The sequence below is a fragment of the Engystomops pustulosus genome, chromosome 11, assembly GCF_040894005.1.
Source record: "Engystomops pustulosus chromosome 11, aEngPut4.maternal, whole genome shotgun sequence".
NCBI classification, from domain to species: Eukaryota; Metazoa; Chordata; class Amphibia; order Anura; family Leptodactylidae; genus Engystomops; species Engystomops pustulosus.
Window position 1 is genome coordinate 64,974,013 of NC_092421.1, and position 14,132 is coordinate 64,988,144.

General features: G+C 41.2%; 1 protein-coding gene across 4 annotated transcripts in view; it reads right to left on the reverse strand.

The window, feature by feature from the left end:
* VTI1A (vesicle transport through interaction with t-SNAREs 1A) overlaps positions 1-14,132 on the reverse strand; it is a 226,960-nt gene that overhangs the window by 138,958 nt on the left and 73,870 nt on the right. For all 4 annotated transcript variants that reach the window (XM_072129290.1, XM_072129288.1, XM_072129289.1 and 1 more), the window contains one exon: positions 12,251-12,335. In XM_072129290.1, the coding sequence (XP_071985391.1) occupies positions 12,251-12,335 (85 nt within the window). The remainder of the gene's footprint in view (positions 1-12,250; positions 12,336-14,132) is intronic.

Here is a 14,132-nt window from a genome sequence, read left to right on the forward strand (position 1 = left end):
GATGTCAAAGATGAAAGGAGAAACAGGTATAACGTACGGGGAGAACGCAGCGGAGACTGATATCACACACCATTAAATACTTTACATTGTTCTATCCCAAAATCAAAAAATACATTAAAAATAATCTGAGAACTGTACATACTAAAAGATTAGACATAACTGTCCAATGAGGAACTACAACAAGGGGTTAAAGAATCACACAGTCCATGATATTATAGAAGTTTCAATCCCAAATCACCATAATGTATACACCAGACATGATCCCACCCCTACTATTCTATCAATTCCAGCAATAAAATGTCATAGGGAGCAGTATTATAGTAGTTATATTTTTGTATATAGGGGGCAGTATTATAGTAGTTATATTCTTGTACATAGGGGGCAGTATTATAGTAGTTATATTCTTGCACATAGGGGGCAGTATTATAGTAGTTATATTCTTGCACATAGGGGGCAGTATTATAGTAGTTATATTCTTGTACATAGGGGGCAGTATTATAGTAGTTATATTCTTGTACATAGGGGGCAGTATTATAGTAGTTATATTCTTGTACATAGGGGGCAGTATTATAGTAGTTATATTTTTGTACATAGGGGGCAGTATTATAGAAGTTATATTCTTGTACATAGGGGGCAGTATTATAGTAGTTATATTCCTGTACATAGGGGGCAGTATTATAGTAGTTATATTCTTGTACATAGGGGACAGGATTATAGTAGTTATATTCCTGTACATAGGGGGCAGTATTGTAGTAGTTATATTCTTGTACATAGGGGGCAGGATTATAGTAGTTATATTCTTGTACATAAGGGACAGTATTATAGTAGTTATATTCTTGTACATAGGGGGCAGGATTATAGTAGTTATATTCTTGTACATAGGGGTAGTATTATATTCTTGTACATAGGGGGCAGTATTATAGTAGTTATATTCTTGTACATAAGGGGCAGTATTATAGTAGTTATATTCTTGTACATAGGGGGCAGTATTATAGTAGCTCTATTCTTGTACATAGGGGCAGTATTATAGTAGTTATATTCCTGTACATAGGGGGCAGTATTATAGTAGTTATATTCTTGTACATAGGGGGCAGTATTATAGTAGTTATATTCTTGTACATAGGGGGCAGTATTATAGTAGCTCTATTCTTGTACATAGGGGCAGTATTATAGTAGTTATATTCTTGTACATAGGGGGCAGTATTATAGTAGCTCTATTCTTGTACATAGGGGCAGTATTATAGTAGTTATATTCCTGTACATAGGGGCCAGTATTATAGTAGTTATATTCCTGTACATAGGGGGCAGTATTATAGTAGTTATATTCTTGTACATAGGGGGCAGTATTATAGTAGCTCTATTCTTGTACATAGGGGCAGTATTATAGTAGTTATATTCTTGTACATAGGGGGCAGTATTATAGTAGTTATATTCCTGTACATAGGGGCAGTATTATAGTAGTTATATTCTTGTACATAAGGGGCAGGATTAAAGTAGTTATATTCTTGTACATAGGGGGTAGTATTATAGTAGTTATATTCCTGTACATAGGGGGCAGTATTATAGTAGTTATATTCTTGTACATAGGGGGTAGTATTATAGTAGTTATATTCCTGTACATAGGGGGCAGTATTATAGTAGTTATATTCTTGTACATAGGGGGCAGTATTATAGTAGTTATATTCCTGTACATAGGGGGCAGTATTATAGTAGTTATATTCCTGTACATAGGGGGCAGTATTATAGTAGTTATATTCCTGTACATAGGGGGCAGTATTATAGTAGTTATATTCCTGTACATAGGGGGCAGTATTATAGTAGTTATATTCTTGTACATAGGGGGCAGTATTATAGTAGTTATATTCCTGTACATAGGGGGCAGTATTATAGTAGTTATATTCTTGTACATAGGGGGCAGTATTATAGTAGTTATATTCCTGTACATAGGGGGCAGTATTATAGTAGTTATATTCCTGTACATGGGGGCAGTATTATAGTAGTTATATTCCTGTACATAGGGGCAGTATTATAGTAGTTATACTCTTGTACATAGGGGGCAGTATTATAGTAATTATATTCTTGTACATAGGGGGCAGTATTATAGTAGTTATATTCTTGTACATAGGGGGCAGTATTATAGTAATTATATTCTTGTACATGGGGGGCAGTATTATAGTAATTATATTCTTGTACATGGGGGGCAGTATTATAGTAATTATATTCTTGTACATGGGGGGCAGTATTATAGTAGTTATATTCCTGTACATAGGGGCAGTATTATAGTAGTTATATTCTTGTACATAGGGGGCAGTATTATAGTAGTTATATTCTTGTACATAGGGGGCAGGATTATAGTGGTTATATTCTTGTACATAGGGGGCAGTATTATAGTAGTTATATTCTTGTACATAGGGGGCAGTATTATAGTAATTATATTCTTGTACATGGGGGGCAGTATTATAGTAGTTATATTCTTGTACATAGGGGGCAGTATTATAGTAGTTATATTCTTGTACATAGGGGGCAGTATTATAGTGGTTATATTCTTGTACATAGGGGGCAGTATTATAGTAGTTATTTTCTTGTACATAGGGAGCAGTATTATAGTAGTTATATTTTTGTACATAGGGGGCAGTATTATAGTAGTTATATTCTTGTACATAGAGGGCAGTATTATAGTTATATTCCTGTACATAGGGGGCAGTATTATAGTAGTTATATTCCTGTACGTAGGGGGCAGTATTATAGTAGTTATATTCTTGTACATAGGGGGCAGTATTATAGTAGTTATATTCCTGTACATAGGGGCAGTATTATAGTAGTTATATTCCTGTACATAGGGGCAGTATTATAGCAGTTATATTCCTGTACATAGGGGCAGTATTATAGCAGTTATATTCTTGTACATAAGGGGCAGTATTATAGTAATTATATTCTTGTACATGGGGGGCAGTATTATAGTAGTTATATTCCTGTACATAGGGGCAGTATTATAGTAGTTATATTCTTGTACATAGGGGGCAGTATTATAGTAGTTATATTCTTGTACATAGGGGGCAGTATTATAGTAGTTATATTCTTGTACATAGGGGGCAGTATTATAGTAGTTATATTCTTGTACATAGGGGGCAGTATTATAGTAGTTATTTTCTTGTACATAGGGAGCAGTATTATAGTAGTTATATTTTTGTACATAGGGGGCAGTATTATAGTAGTTATATTCTTGTACATAGAGGGCAGTATTATAGTTATATTCCTGTACATAGGGGGCAGTATTATAGTAGTTATATTCCTGTACATAGGGGGCAGTATTATAGTAGTTATATTCTTGTACATAGGGGCAGTATTATAGTAGTTATATTCCTGTACATAGGGGCAGTATTATAGTAGTTATATTCTTGTACATAGGGGGCAGTATTATAGTAGTTATATTCCTGTACATAGGGGCAGTATTATAGTAGTTATATTCCTGTACATAGGGGCAGTATTATAGTAGTTATACTCTTGTACATAGGGGGCAGTATTATAGTAGTTATATTCCTGTACATGGGGGGCAGTATTATAGTAGTTATATTCCTGTACATAGGGGCAGTATTATAGTAGTTATACTCTTGTACATAGGGGGCAGTATTATAGTAGTTATATTTTTGTACATAGGGGGCAGTATTATAGAAGTTATATTCTTGTACATAGGGGGCAGTATTATAGTAGTTATATTCCTGTACATAGGGGGCAGTATTATAGTAGTTATATTCCTGTACATAGGGGCAGTATTATAGTAGTTATATTCCTGTACATAGGGGCAGTATTATAGTAGTTAGATTCTTGTACATAGGGGGCAGTATTATAGTAGTTATATTCCTGTACATAGGGGCAGTATTATAGTAGTTATATTCCTGTACATAGGGGCAGTATTATAGTAGTTATAGTCTTGTACATAGGTGGCAGCTATACAATACTGTATTTATATTCTTTTGAATAGGGGAAGTATTTTAGTAGTGATATTTTTGGACATATGAATCCAGTCACTTTGTTCACTCTATGTGACAGCTGACATTACTTGGAATATAAAGAGAATATTTCTCTATAGATGATATATAGGATGGGGGTGAAGTAAATAATTATAGGAGTATAGAATCTGCTATATGTAATGCTGCGGCAGATGATTTAGAAAAGATTTGTGAAAAAATAGACTGTAATTATAATAATTCTTATCATCAGGTGACACCAGGAGAGCGGTGAATATTCTCTTTTCTATAATTATTATTATTTTTATCGTTCTGTCGGGTTCCTCCATGGTGGATGATACTTGGCTTGTGCAGGTAACTCATTAAGTCTATAGAAATCCTCACCTGAATGTGTGTGATGTGCCCCCGGGGGTAGATGTAGCGCAGGTGGAGAATCTAGGTTGCCGACAAATGGCAAGTGTCTAAATATAACAATTGAGTATTAGACAGGTGGGTAATGAAAGGGAATGTGTAAAGATGACACATGTAGGTAAGAGAACTGTGGTCTCCAAGCGCCGGGGAGTCATAAAACGATTAAACAGCAGTTTACATAAAGTGAGCGCTGAGCGCCAGGGGCGCACTCCAAACTTCTGCGCATCCACGGACATCTCCCTCTGTAAGTGATGCCCCGACAGCTGCACATGTCACTCATCCCATACAAAGGGCCATGTATCAGTGAGGAGTGATTAGGAAAATAGGTCATATTAACATAAAGCCTCAGTTCACGCCGGTGATTTGCTCTGGTTATACAGTCGCAGACGCAGAACTCAAGTCACGGCGCTCGGGGGCCCCCGATATGTCGCTCTGTAGAGAATTGCTCCCTTATTAAGCACTAACATTTTTTTTTTAATAAAACTCCTAACAAGAGGATTTTTTTGATCAGTTGAGTTCTTAAGATTTGGAGCAGTTTCCAATGCTGCGACGGCATAAATGCCAACTGTGTGGCACACAATGAAGTTACCTGCAGTCTGGGAAGGGGGTCACATACTAAGACTCCTACAATATCCAGTAGGGGTCCTGCACATGGGCATAAATGCCAACCAACTGTGTGGCACACAATAAAGTTACCTGCAGTCTGGGAAGGGGGTCACATACTAAGACTCCTACAATATCCAGTAGGGGTCCTGCACATGGGCATAAATGCCAACCAACTGTGTGGCACACAATAAAGTTACCTGCAGTCTGGGAAGGGGGGTGTACGGGCAGGGGGTCACATACTAAGACCCCTACAATATCCAGTATGGGTCCTGCACACGGGCATGAGTGCCATCCAACTGTGTGGCACATAATGAAGTTACCTGCAGTCTGGGAAGGGGGGTGTACGGGCAGGGGGTCACACACTTAAACCCCTACAATATCCAGTATGGGTCCTGCACACGTGCATGAGTGCCATCCAACTGTGTGGCACATAATGAAGTTACCTGCAGAATGAGGGGGGTTAATGCTAAGGGAGTCCCATACTAATGCATGGCAACCATTTGTGTGGCACAGAATGAAGTTGCCTTCAGTCTAGTGAGGGGGGGGGGGTGTAGAGGCAGGGGCCACATACTAAGACCCCTATTATATCCAGTAAGATGTCGTGCACAGGCAGAATTACCAGCCAGCTGTGTGCCACATAATGAAGTTCCCTGCAGTCTAAGGGGGGATATGAAAGGGGGTCACATACTCAGACAGTAAGACAGCAAAACAGACGTCACTGAAGAATATCTGACGCAGAAACGTTTTAATGGACAAAGTACAGAAAGATTTCACTTGGAAATGAAATGATCTGCAGATTTCCAAATTGGGAGAGGAAAAAATATTTCATTACTCTGCCGCAAAATCCGGTCCCAAATCCGCTGATAGGTCTATGCATATTTGTGTATATATATATATAGGTAGAAATAAGTATGTGCACACATCTATATATGTATACATTGTGAGAATGTATCTGTAGTTATATTTATACATTTTGTGTATACAGGGTTGTACAAGTATGTGTGTACCGTAAGTACCTGTGAGTATACAGTAGGTGTATGTATGAGGAGACGTGTATGTCTGTGTAGTTATGTAGGTTTACAGGCATGTGGCTGTGTATGTGTGAGTAGATATGTATATGTAGTGTATGTTTTAATATAAACATGACTATGTATAAGCAGCTACATGTACAAGGCTGTGAATGTATGTAGGGCAGTTGTGTATATGGATTTGAGTGAATGTACATATGTAAAAGCGCACACACACATATCCACACACAGCTGTATATATAAATGAATGTTTATACATGATGACATATATCAGTGGATACAGTGATGCATCAGAGGCCGTGTTATATAGACATGTGGGTTATCAGACGTTATGTTTAAATATGTTTGTATATGTATAGTATCAGTGGATATAGGTAAAAGAGGCTACATATGGTTGTTTATAGGTGAATGAAAGGCTATACATGGTTGTATAAATGTGGTATTACAGGTTATGTTTATACATAATATTGTGTATGTACAGTATGAGCAGATACAGGTATACAGGAGGCTATGTATGGTTGTATAAAAGTGTATGAGAGGTAATGTATAGTTGTATATATGTCGTATAAGTGGCTATATTTATACATGATGTTGTGTATGTACAGTATGAGTGGATACAGTTGTTTGAGAGGCTATTCATGGTGGTATATAGGTATAATAGAGAGGGTATGTATGGTTGTATATAGGTCTATGAAAGGGTATGTATGCTTGTATATATATGTAGGTGTATTTGAGGTGTTATGTATGGTTGTATATCTGCAGTATCAGAGTGGACACAGGTGTACGAAAGGCTTTTTATGGTTGTATATAGGTCTATGAGAGGGTATGTATAGTTGTATATAGGTCTAGGAAAGTATTTGTATAGTTGTATATCCATGTAGGTGTATTTGAGGGGTTATGTATGGTTGTATATTCGCAGTATCAGAGGTTATGCTTATACCTGATGTTGTATATGTGCAGTACGAGTTGCTATGTATATATTTATGGTTACATATATACAGTATAAGGGGACATAGGTGTATGAGAGGCTATGTACATGTATCCACAGGTGCTGGTTATGTCAGGACACTCTTGTTCCATGTGTAGGTGGCCGGATGTGACACGTTACTGCCAGCCATGAAGGGGTATGAGGCCCAGCGCAGTTGGCGTCCCCCTCACTACGGTTGTGGAGTCCCGGCTCAGCGGGGATATAAATATTGTTCTCGTCCTTCTCACTTACAATTTCCAGGCGAGGCAGAGATCCTCTTCCCTCCCATCACACCGACCTTTGAAATGAGGCGCCTACCGAGCCGCTACCCGTCAGATGTGGCTTTTCTATCACAATCCGGGTAGAATTTTTTTGTGTCTGTTACTTCAGACATCGGTGCGATGGGAGGGTGGCTCCAAGACCATCTTTGAAAGCTGGTTTCAAAGTTAGAGGAGGCATAAAAGGAAAAGGGGAAGGAGGCCCTTTAAGGAAGGAGATGCCGCTCTTTACAGCAAAGGCTCAGCCATGTAGTAAAGCGCAGACTGAAGTTACACATAGGAGCGCAGTCCAGTAGGATTCATACAAGTAGGAAGCGAGAAGACGAAACGTGGGCTGGAAGGTCCATTACACTCATTACTAACCACCTAGATAGCGAAACCAAGGAAATGACCATCAGTAGATTGCAACATTATATAGCAATTGTTTACACCACGGAGCAGCTACAACGTGACTACACACGATAACACAAGCTGACGATGGATGATTACTGCACAGCACCGGAGAACCTACCGTGACATAGAAGCGATGCTGAAGGGAGTCTGTAGACATTAAAGGGAATGTTTCAGCTGGTGTGGCCATACAGACTGAAGCCAGTGTTGGGGATTATTCCTGTGTGTGAAATCATATCCATGTGTAATTTGTTAGTAGCAGCAAGACTGCCTTATATGGATTTCTATTCCAGGATTGTAGCTTCTCTAAGTGCACTGGGAGGATTCCTCACACAGCTGTGCTCTATGCCGCTAGTGTTCGGTCTGATTACAAATCTCTCCAGGCACAATATCTTGTGTATTTTGTTAGTAGCAGCAGGACTATGATATATGGATTTATATCCTAGGATTGCAGCTTCTCCAAGTGCACTGGGGACATGTCCTCACACTGCTGTGCTCTGTGTATAGACCTTCTCTGCAGATCCTCCCCTCTGCTCTAAAAAAACTGCTTAAACATACAACTTTTGTGAAGTTTTCTGAACTGAAGGGATGTGAATGCTGGGAGTTATAGTTTACAACAGCAAGAGTCAATGAGGGTGTGGACCACTGTACCACTTATTTGGTAGTAATCAATATCCTTAATACTTGAATGGACTGGACCGCAATATGGGATTTGCATGTGACCAAATTTGATAAAATAAACTAATGGATGCAAATATTTTTTACATATTTGCTTCCTATTTTCTTTAATTTTATTTGGTTCTTCTAAGTACAGGCGGTCCCCTACTTAAGAAAACCCGACTTACATATGACCCCTAGTTACAAACGGACCTCTGGATATTGGTAATTACTGTACTTTAGTCCTAGGCTACAATAAACAGCTATAACAGTTATCACAGGTGTCTGTAATTAACATTTATTATTTATCCTGGTTCCTATGACAACCCAACATTTTTAAAATCCAATTGTCACAGAGACCAAAAAAAAATTTGACTGGGGTTACAATGATAAAGTATACGGTTCTGACTTACATACAAACTCAACTTAAGGACAAACCTACAGACCCTATCTTGTATGTAACCCGGGGACTGCCTGTAATGTAATTTCTTTTTTTACATGGTCTTTTTAGTTTATTATAATATAAACTATATATTATAGTAAACTAAAAAGACCATGTAAAAAAAGAAATTACATTACTTAGAAGAACCAAATGAAATTGAAGAAAATCTGATGCAAATATGTAAAAAAAAAAAAAATATTATATATATATTTATTTATTTATATTATTTTCCCCTAATGAAAACAATAATAATAAATTCAAAAATTAAAGGTCGAACAATGCAACAAAATTTAAAAACAAACCACAGAAAAAATGATTATGTTTATCTAATGAAAAATATATCCGAATCACAAGTTTCTGCAGGACAGGGGATTATTTTCCACAGCAAACAATTTTTTTAAAAAATACGGTAAATAAAAAACAAAAATGAAATAACAGTTTACAAAATTAAATATTTAAAAATGTAACACAAAATAAAATAAATCACAGATTTGAAAGTGTAAAATTGTAGAGTTTTCATCTAATGAGATACATTTCTGGATCCTATGTTTTTCTATTAATCCCCCCCCCCCCTCTGCCCCCCATTCGGAGGCTTTGCACTGCGTCAATGTGACAAGCTGCAGCACTCGTAGGCGCTCTCTCTCTCTCTCATATTATATATATATATATATATATATATATATATATATATATGAACACAACCCTCAGCCCTGACAATTCACTAATTTCCACATTACGGAACAAAACTGCAGCGCACGTCCTTTCCCAGAAGCTGCGGCGGTGACAGCTGATTAGCGAGGATGTGCCACGGGGAGAGGCATGGAAGCGTGCCCAGTGACGTCGCCCCAGCAACATTTGGTCAATTAATTTATTATTAGTTCTAATCTGGTTCCTCGGGAGAAAAGTAGACAAAGCCCTATGAAAATGCTCAAATCATTAAATCACGTTCCACACTCCAGTCACATCTAGAGCTGCATTCACAATTCTGCTAATGGTCGCTTTTACTCCCACAATGCATTGTTCCACCGTGTGGTGTATTTCAGGTATTCACCAACTTGTTGCCCAGATAAATTGCGCAATCAAAGAGTCAGTAGAGAGTCAACAGGACCCAACAGGATCCCATATCACCGTAACGGCAGCCTTGGATGTGACTAGAGCAGAAGACGAAGAAACGATTAAGAATCAATCTATTGAGTTAAGCGGGGCCTTAGTGAGTAGGGATTCTCAAAGGGTTCTCCGACCCCTTGTTATGTCTTTATGGACCAGGACAACAGATGGAAGCCGATATAGAGGTGTCAATACATGGAAACCATCAGCATGCTGGACACGGAAGACTCACTTGTCATGTGACTGACTGGTCCTCCTCCATGTAGTCAACATTAGCCACATTGTGTTAACTATAGTATAGAAAAGATCACCACTGAATCACTAGAAGGGGCACAATGAGAATGAGAGTGGGCAGGAAGGGGAGGGGAGGGCAGGAAGGGGACGGCAATAAGAGGAGGAGAAAAAGTGCAGTGGACTGTCCCACCTCGGATTGTACAGTGGACTGTCCCACCTCGGATTGTACAGTGGACTGTCCCACCTCGGATTGTACAGTGGACTGTCCCACCTCGGATTGTACAGTGGACTGTCCCACCTCGGATTGTACAGTGGACTGTCCCACCTCGGATTGTACAGTGGACTGTCCCACCTCGGATTGTACAGTGGACTGTCCCACCTCGGATTGTACAGTGGACTGTCCCACCTCGGATTGTACAATGGACTGTCCCACCTCGGATTGTACAGTGGACTGTCCCACCTCGGATTGTACAGTGGACTGTCCCACCTCGGATTGTACAGTGGACTGTCCCACCTCGGATTGTACAGTGGACTGTCCCACCTCGGATTGTACAGTGGACTGTCCCACCTCGGATTGTACAGTGGACTGTCCCACCTCGGATTGTACAGTGGACTGTCCCACCTCGGATTGTACAGTGGACTGTCCCACCTCGGATTGCACAGTGGACTGTCCCACCTCGGATTGCACAGTGGACTGTCCCACCTCGGATTGCACAGTGGACTGTCCCTCCTCACATTGCACAGTGGACTGTCCCACCTCGGATTGCACAGTGGACTGTCCCTCCTCACATTGCACAGTGGACTGTCCCTCCTCACATTGCACAGTGGACTGTCCCTCCTCACATTGCACAGTGGACTGTCCCTCCTCACATTGCACAGTGGACTGTCCCTCCTCACATTGCACAGTGGACTGTCCCTCCTCACATTGCACAGTGGACTGTCCCTCCTCACATTACACAGTGGACTGTCCCACCTCACATTGCACAGTGGACTGTCCCTCCTCACATTGCACAGTGGACTGTCCCTCCTCACATTGCACAGTGGACTGTCCCTCCTCACATTGCACAGTGGACTGCCCCTCCTCACATTGCACAGTGGACTGCCCCTCCTCACATTGCACAGTGGACTGCCCCTCCTCACATTGCACAGTGGACTGCCCCTCCTCACATTGCACAGTGGACTGTCCCTCCTCACATTGCACAGTGGACTGTCCCTCCTCACATTGCACAGTGGACTGTCCCTCCTCACATTGCACAGTGGACTGTCCCTCCTCACATTGCACAGTGGACTGTCCCTCCTCACATTGCACAGTGGACTGTCCCTCCTCCCATTGCACAGTGGACTGTCCCTCCTCACATTGCACAGTGGACTGTCCCTCCTCCCATTGCACAGTGGACTGTCCCTCCTCACATTGCACAGTGGACTGTCCCTCCTCACATTGCACAGTGGACTGTCCCTCCTCACATTGCACAGTGGACTGTCCCTCCTCACATTGCACAGTGGACTGTCCCTCCTCACATTGCACAGTGGACTGTCCCTCCTCACATTGCACAGTGGACTGTCCCTCCTCACATTGCACAGTGGACTGTCCCTCCTCACATTGCACAGTGGACTGTCCCTCCTCACATTGCACAGTGGACTGTCCCTCCTCACATTGCACAGTGGACTGCCCCTCCTCACATTGCACAGTGGACTGTCCCTCCTCACATTGCACAGTGGACTGTCCCTCCTCACATTGCACAGAGGCCCGCCCCTCTTTGCAGTGCACAGTGGACCGGACAACCCCTCCCCCCTTCCCTCTCACAGCGCACAGCAGTACCTCGGCCTCTCCCAGACACGCAGCGGACTGCCCCTTGGGCTGCCCAGTATGCTGCCCCTCCAGCTGAATGCTTCTGCCTCTAAAGCACCAGGAGGGAGGGGAGAGCGGTATGATTGCATTGATGTGGTGCATTATTTTAGATTTTGAAAACCTTATATTGTATAAGAAAAATATTGCAAAGCGCCATTTTCTGGAAGATCAGTCATGCATTTCTAATCTTGGACAACACCTTTATAGTCTCGTTACTGGACTGACAAGAATGGAAGGACATAGAGGCAAAAATATCTAACGTTCTGTTCTATGCAATCGCTTGACCCCATGACACAACTCCATGGTCACTTACCGGTCTCTACGGCTATTTGGTATCCGGCTTCCAGCCTCCGCGATGACCTCTCCAGCCGCTCTGTGTTATCCAGCAGATGAGCCCTCTGCAAAAGAAAAAAAAACATAAAACACAAATTTTACAAGGATCAAACAAAGGTGTCAGGCGGAGGTTCATCCGCGTCACGTCTTTAATTAATCAATTAAAATGTTAGGATGTAATATTCTGGAAGGAGGCAAAGTCTTTCAAGTGTAAAGCCAGAACAAGCCGCCCCCCACCCCCGGCGGGGTCGATGCAGAAGGTGGGTGAGGGCCTCCGCTAGGTGGGAATGAAACCCTTTGGCTCACTTTACAGATGCAAAAAGCTTTCACTGCTCAACGCTTCCCGTGGCAAATTATCAGAATTTATTATCTTGATACTTAATAATTAGGATGTCAGATGAAGCCGCCATGCCGGACACTCCCGCGCCACTTCTGAGGCGTCACTACTGACCTCCAGGGCCTCGCCTATAAAGGGTTCACATATAAAGAGGCTGGCAAGGAACTCTACGAAACGAGGGCCTGGAGATCATCCGCAGTCTATCACAGGCTTCTATGTCTTTGGGATTTATGCCCTTCCAATAGGGACACCTCTCAACTCAACCCATCGTCATATAACCTTTCTAGACAGGTCTCCCCTGTTTCCCAGTGATCTGTCATTCTACTGAAGACTATGCAGATTAGCTGCACCAGGGGCGGGGCTCTCTCTCCTTTCTGCACCGTCTTTTAGCAAGGGAAGTCAACAAGTAGAAGTGCATCAATGCATATGAAAGAAAGAAGGAAAGATAAACACTAGCTGAGAAGGTCCCGCCCCCAGTGCACCAAAAGCCAATTTGCATAATGATAAAATCTAAATCACAGATCACTAGGAAACAGGAAAGGAATTTGTGGAAATTTTACTTTGAAGATTTTACTTTGTGCGATTTGGGAGCGGATTCCCTTCAAAGGCAGGAAGTAGCCAACTCCTCCTAAATATATTAAACATGGGATTTATACCCCAAACTAGAGCAGTTTTCTTATCTGTGCACTTTTGCTCCTCCTGCTCTACATGAAGTCTCCATCTGCCTTCCTACCGTCCCTGGAGCCTACACTGGTCAGCCATACTTTTTCTCATGTGACTGGTTTTCAAATGATCGGTTTCAGCCTCTTCAGTCACTTTTGACAATTAACCTTGTCGGCCATACTATTTCTTAACCTCTCACCCCATTTTCATACATAAAGACCTAGTAATAAAAACCTACTTTTAGCTAAAAAATTGTTTATAAAAATGATTTATCAGGACATAAAACTTGCCTTGCATACAGCCAAATCTTGCCACTTCTCAGCAATAATGCCATGTGACCAGGTTGACATCATCTCAAGTCCTTTAGCCTCCTTAAATTATCAAACTGTCCCCCATATATGTATCTGATCACATGAAGTCAAGCAGTCTCCATGGATTTCTACCTCTCCCCATACTCCATGGAGATTGTTGTGATTTCATGTGATCAGATACAAATATTGGGTATAGCTTGCTAATGTTAAGAGGCTAAAGGACTAAAAATTATGTCAGCCTGGTCACATGACATAATTGCTGAATGCTGAGACGTTCTTCTTGTGAATCAAACAAACCTGGGATATCTACCCAAAAATATGGGTCGTTGAGTCACCAAGAGTTCCTGCCCTGACCTCCCAGATTTTTTGATAAAAATATCATCAGCCATGTACATATAAAATAGCTTTCCTGTCACTTGGCCACCATTGGGTAACCCGTTCCGGGAGTCAGTCAACCAATCACCACAAGGGAACCTTGTCATCACACATTAATGCCGTCACTTCTATTGCTCCATATGTCCCGTTTGTACTCCGTAATGTATTATTTTACT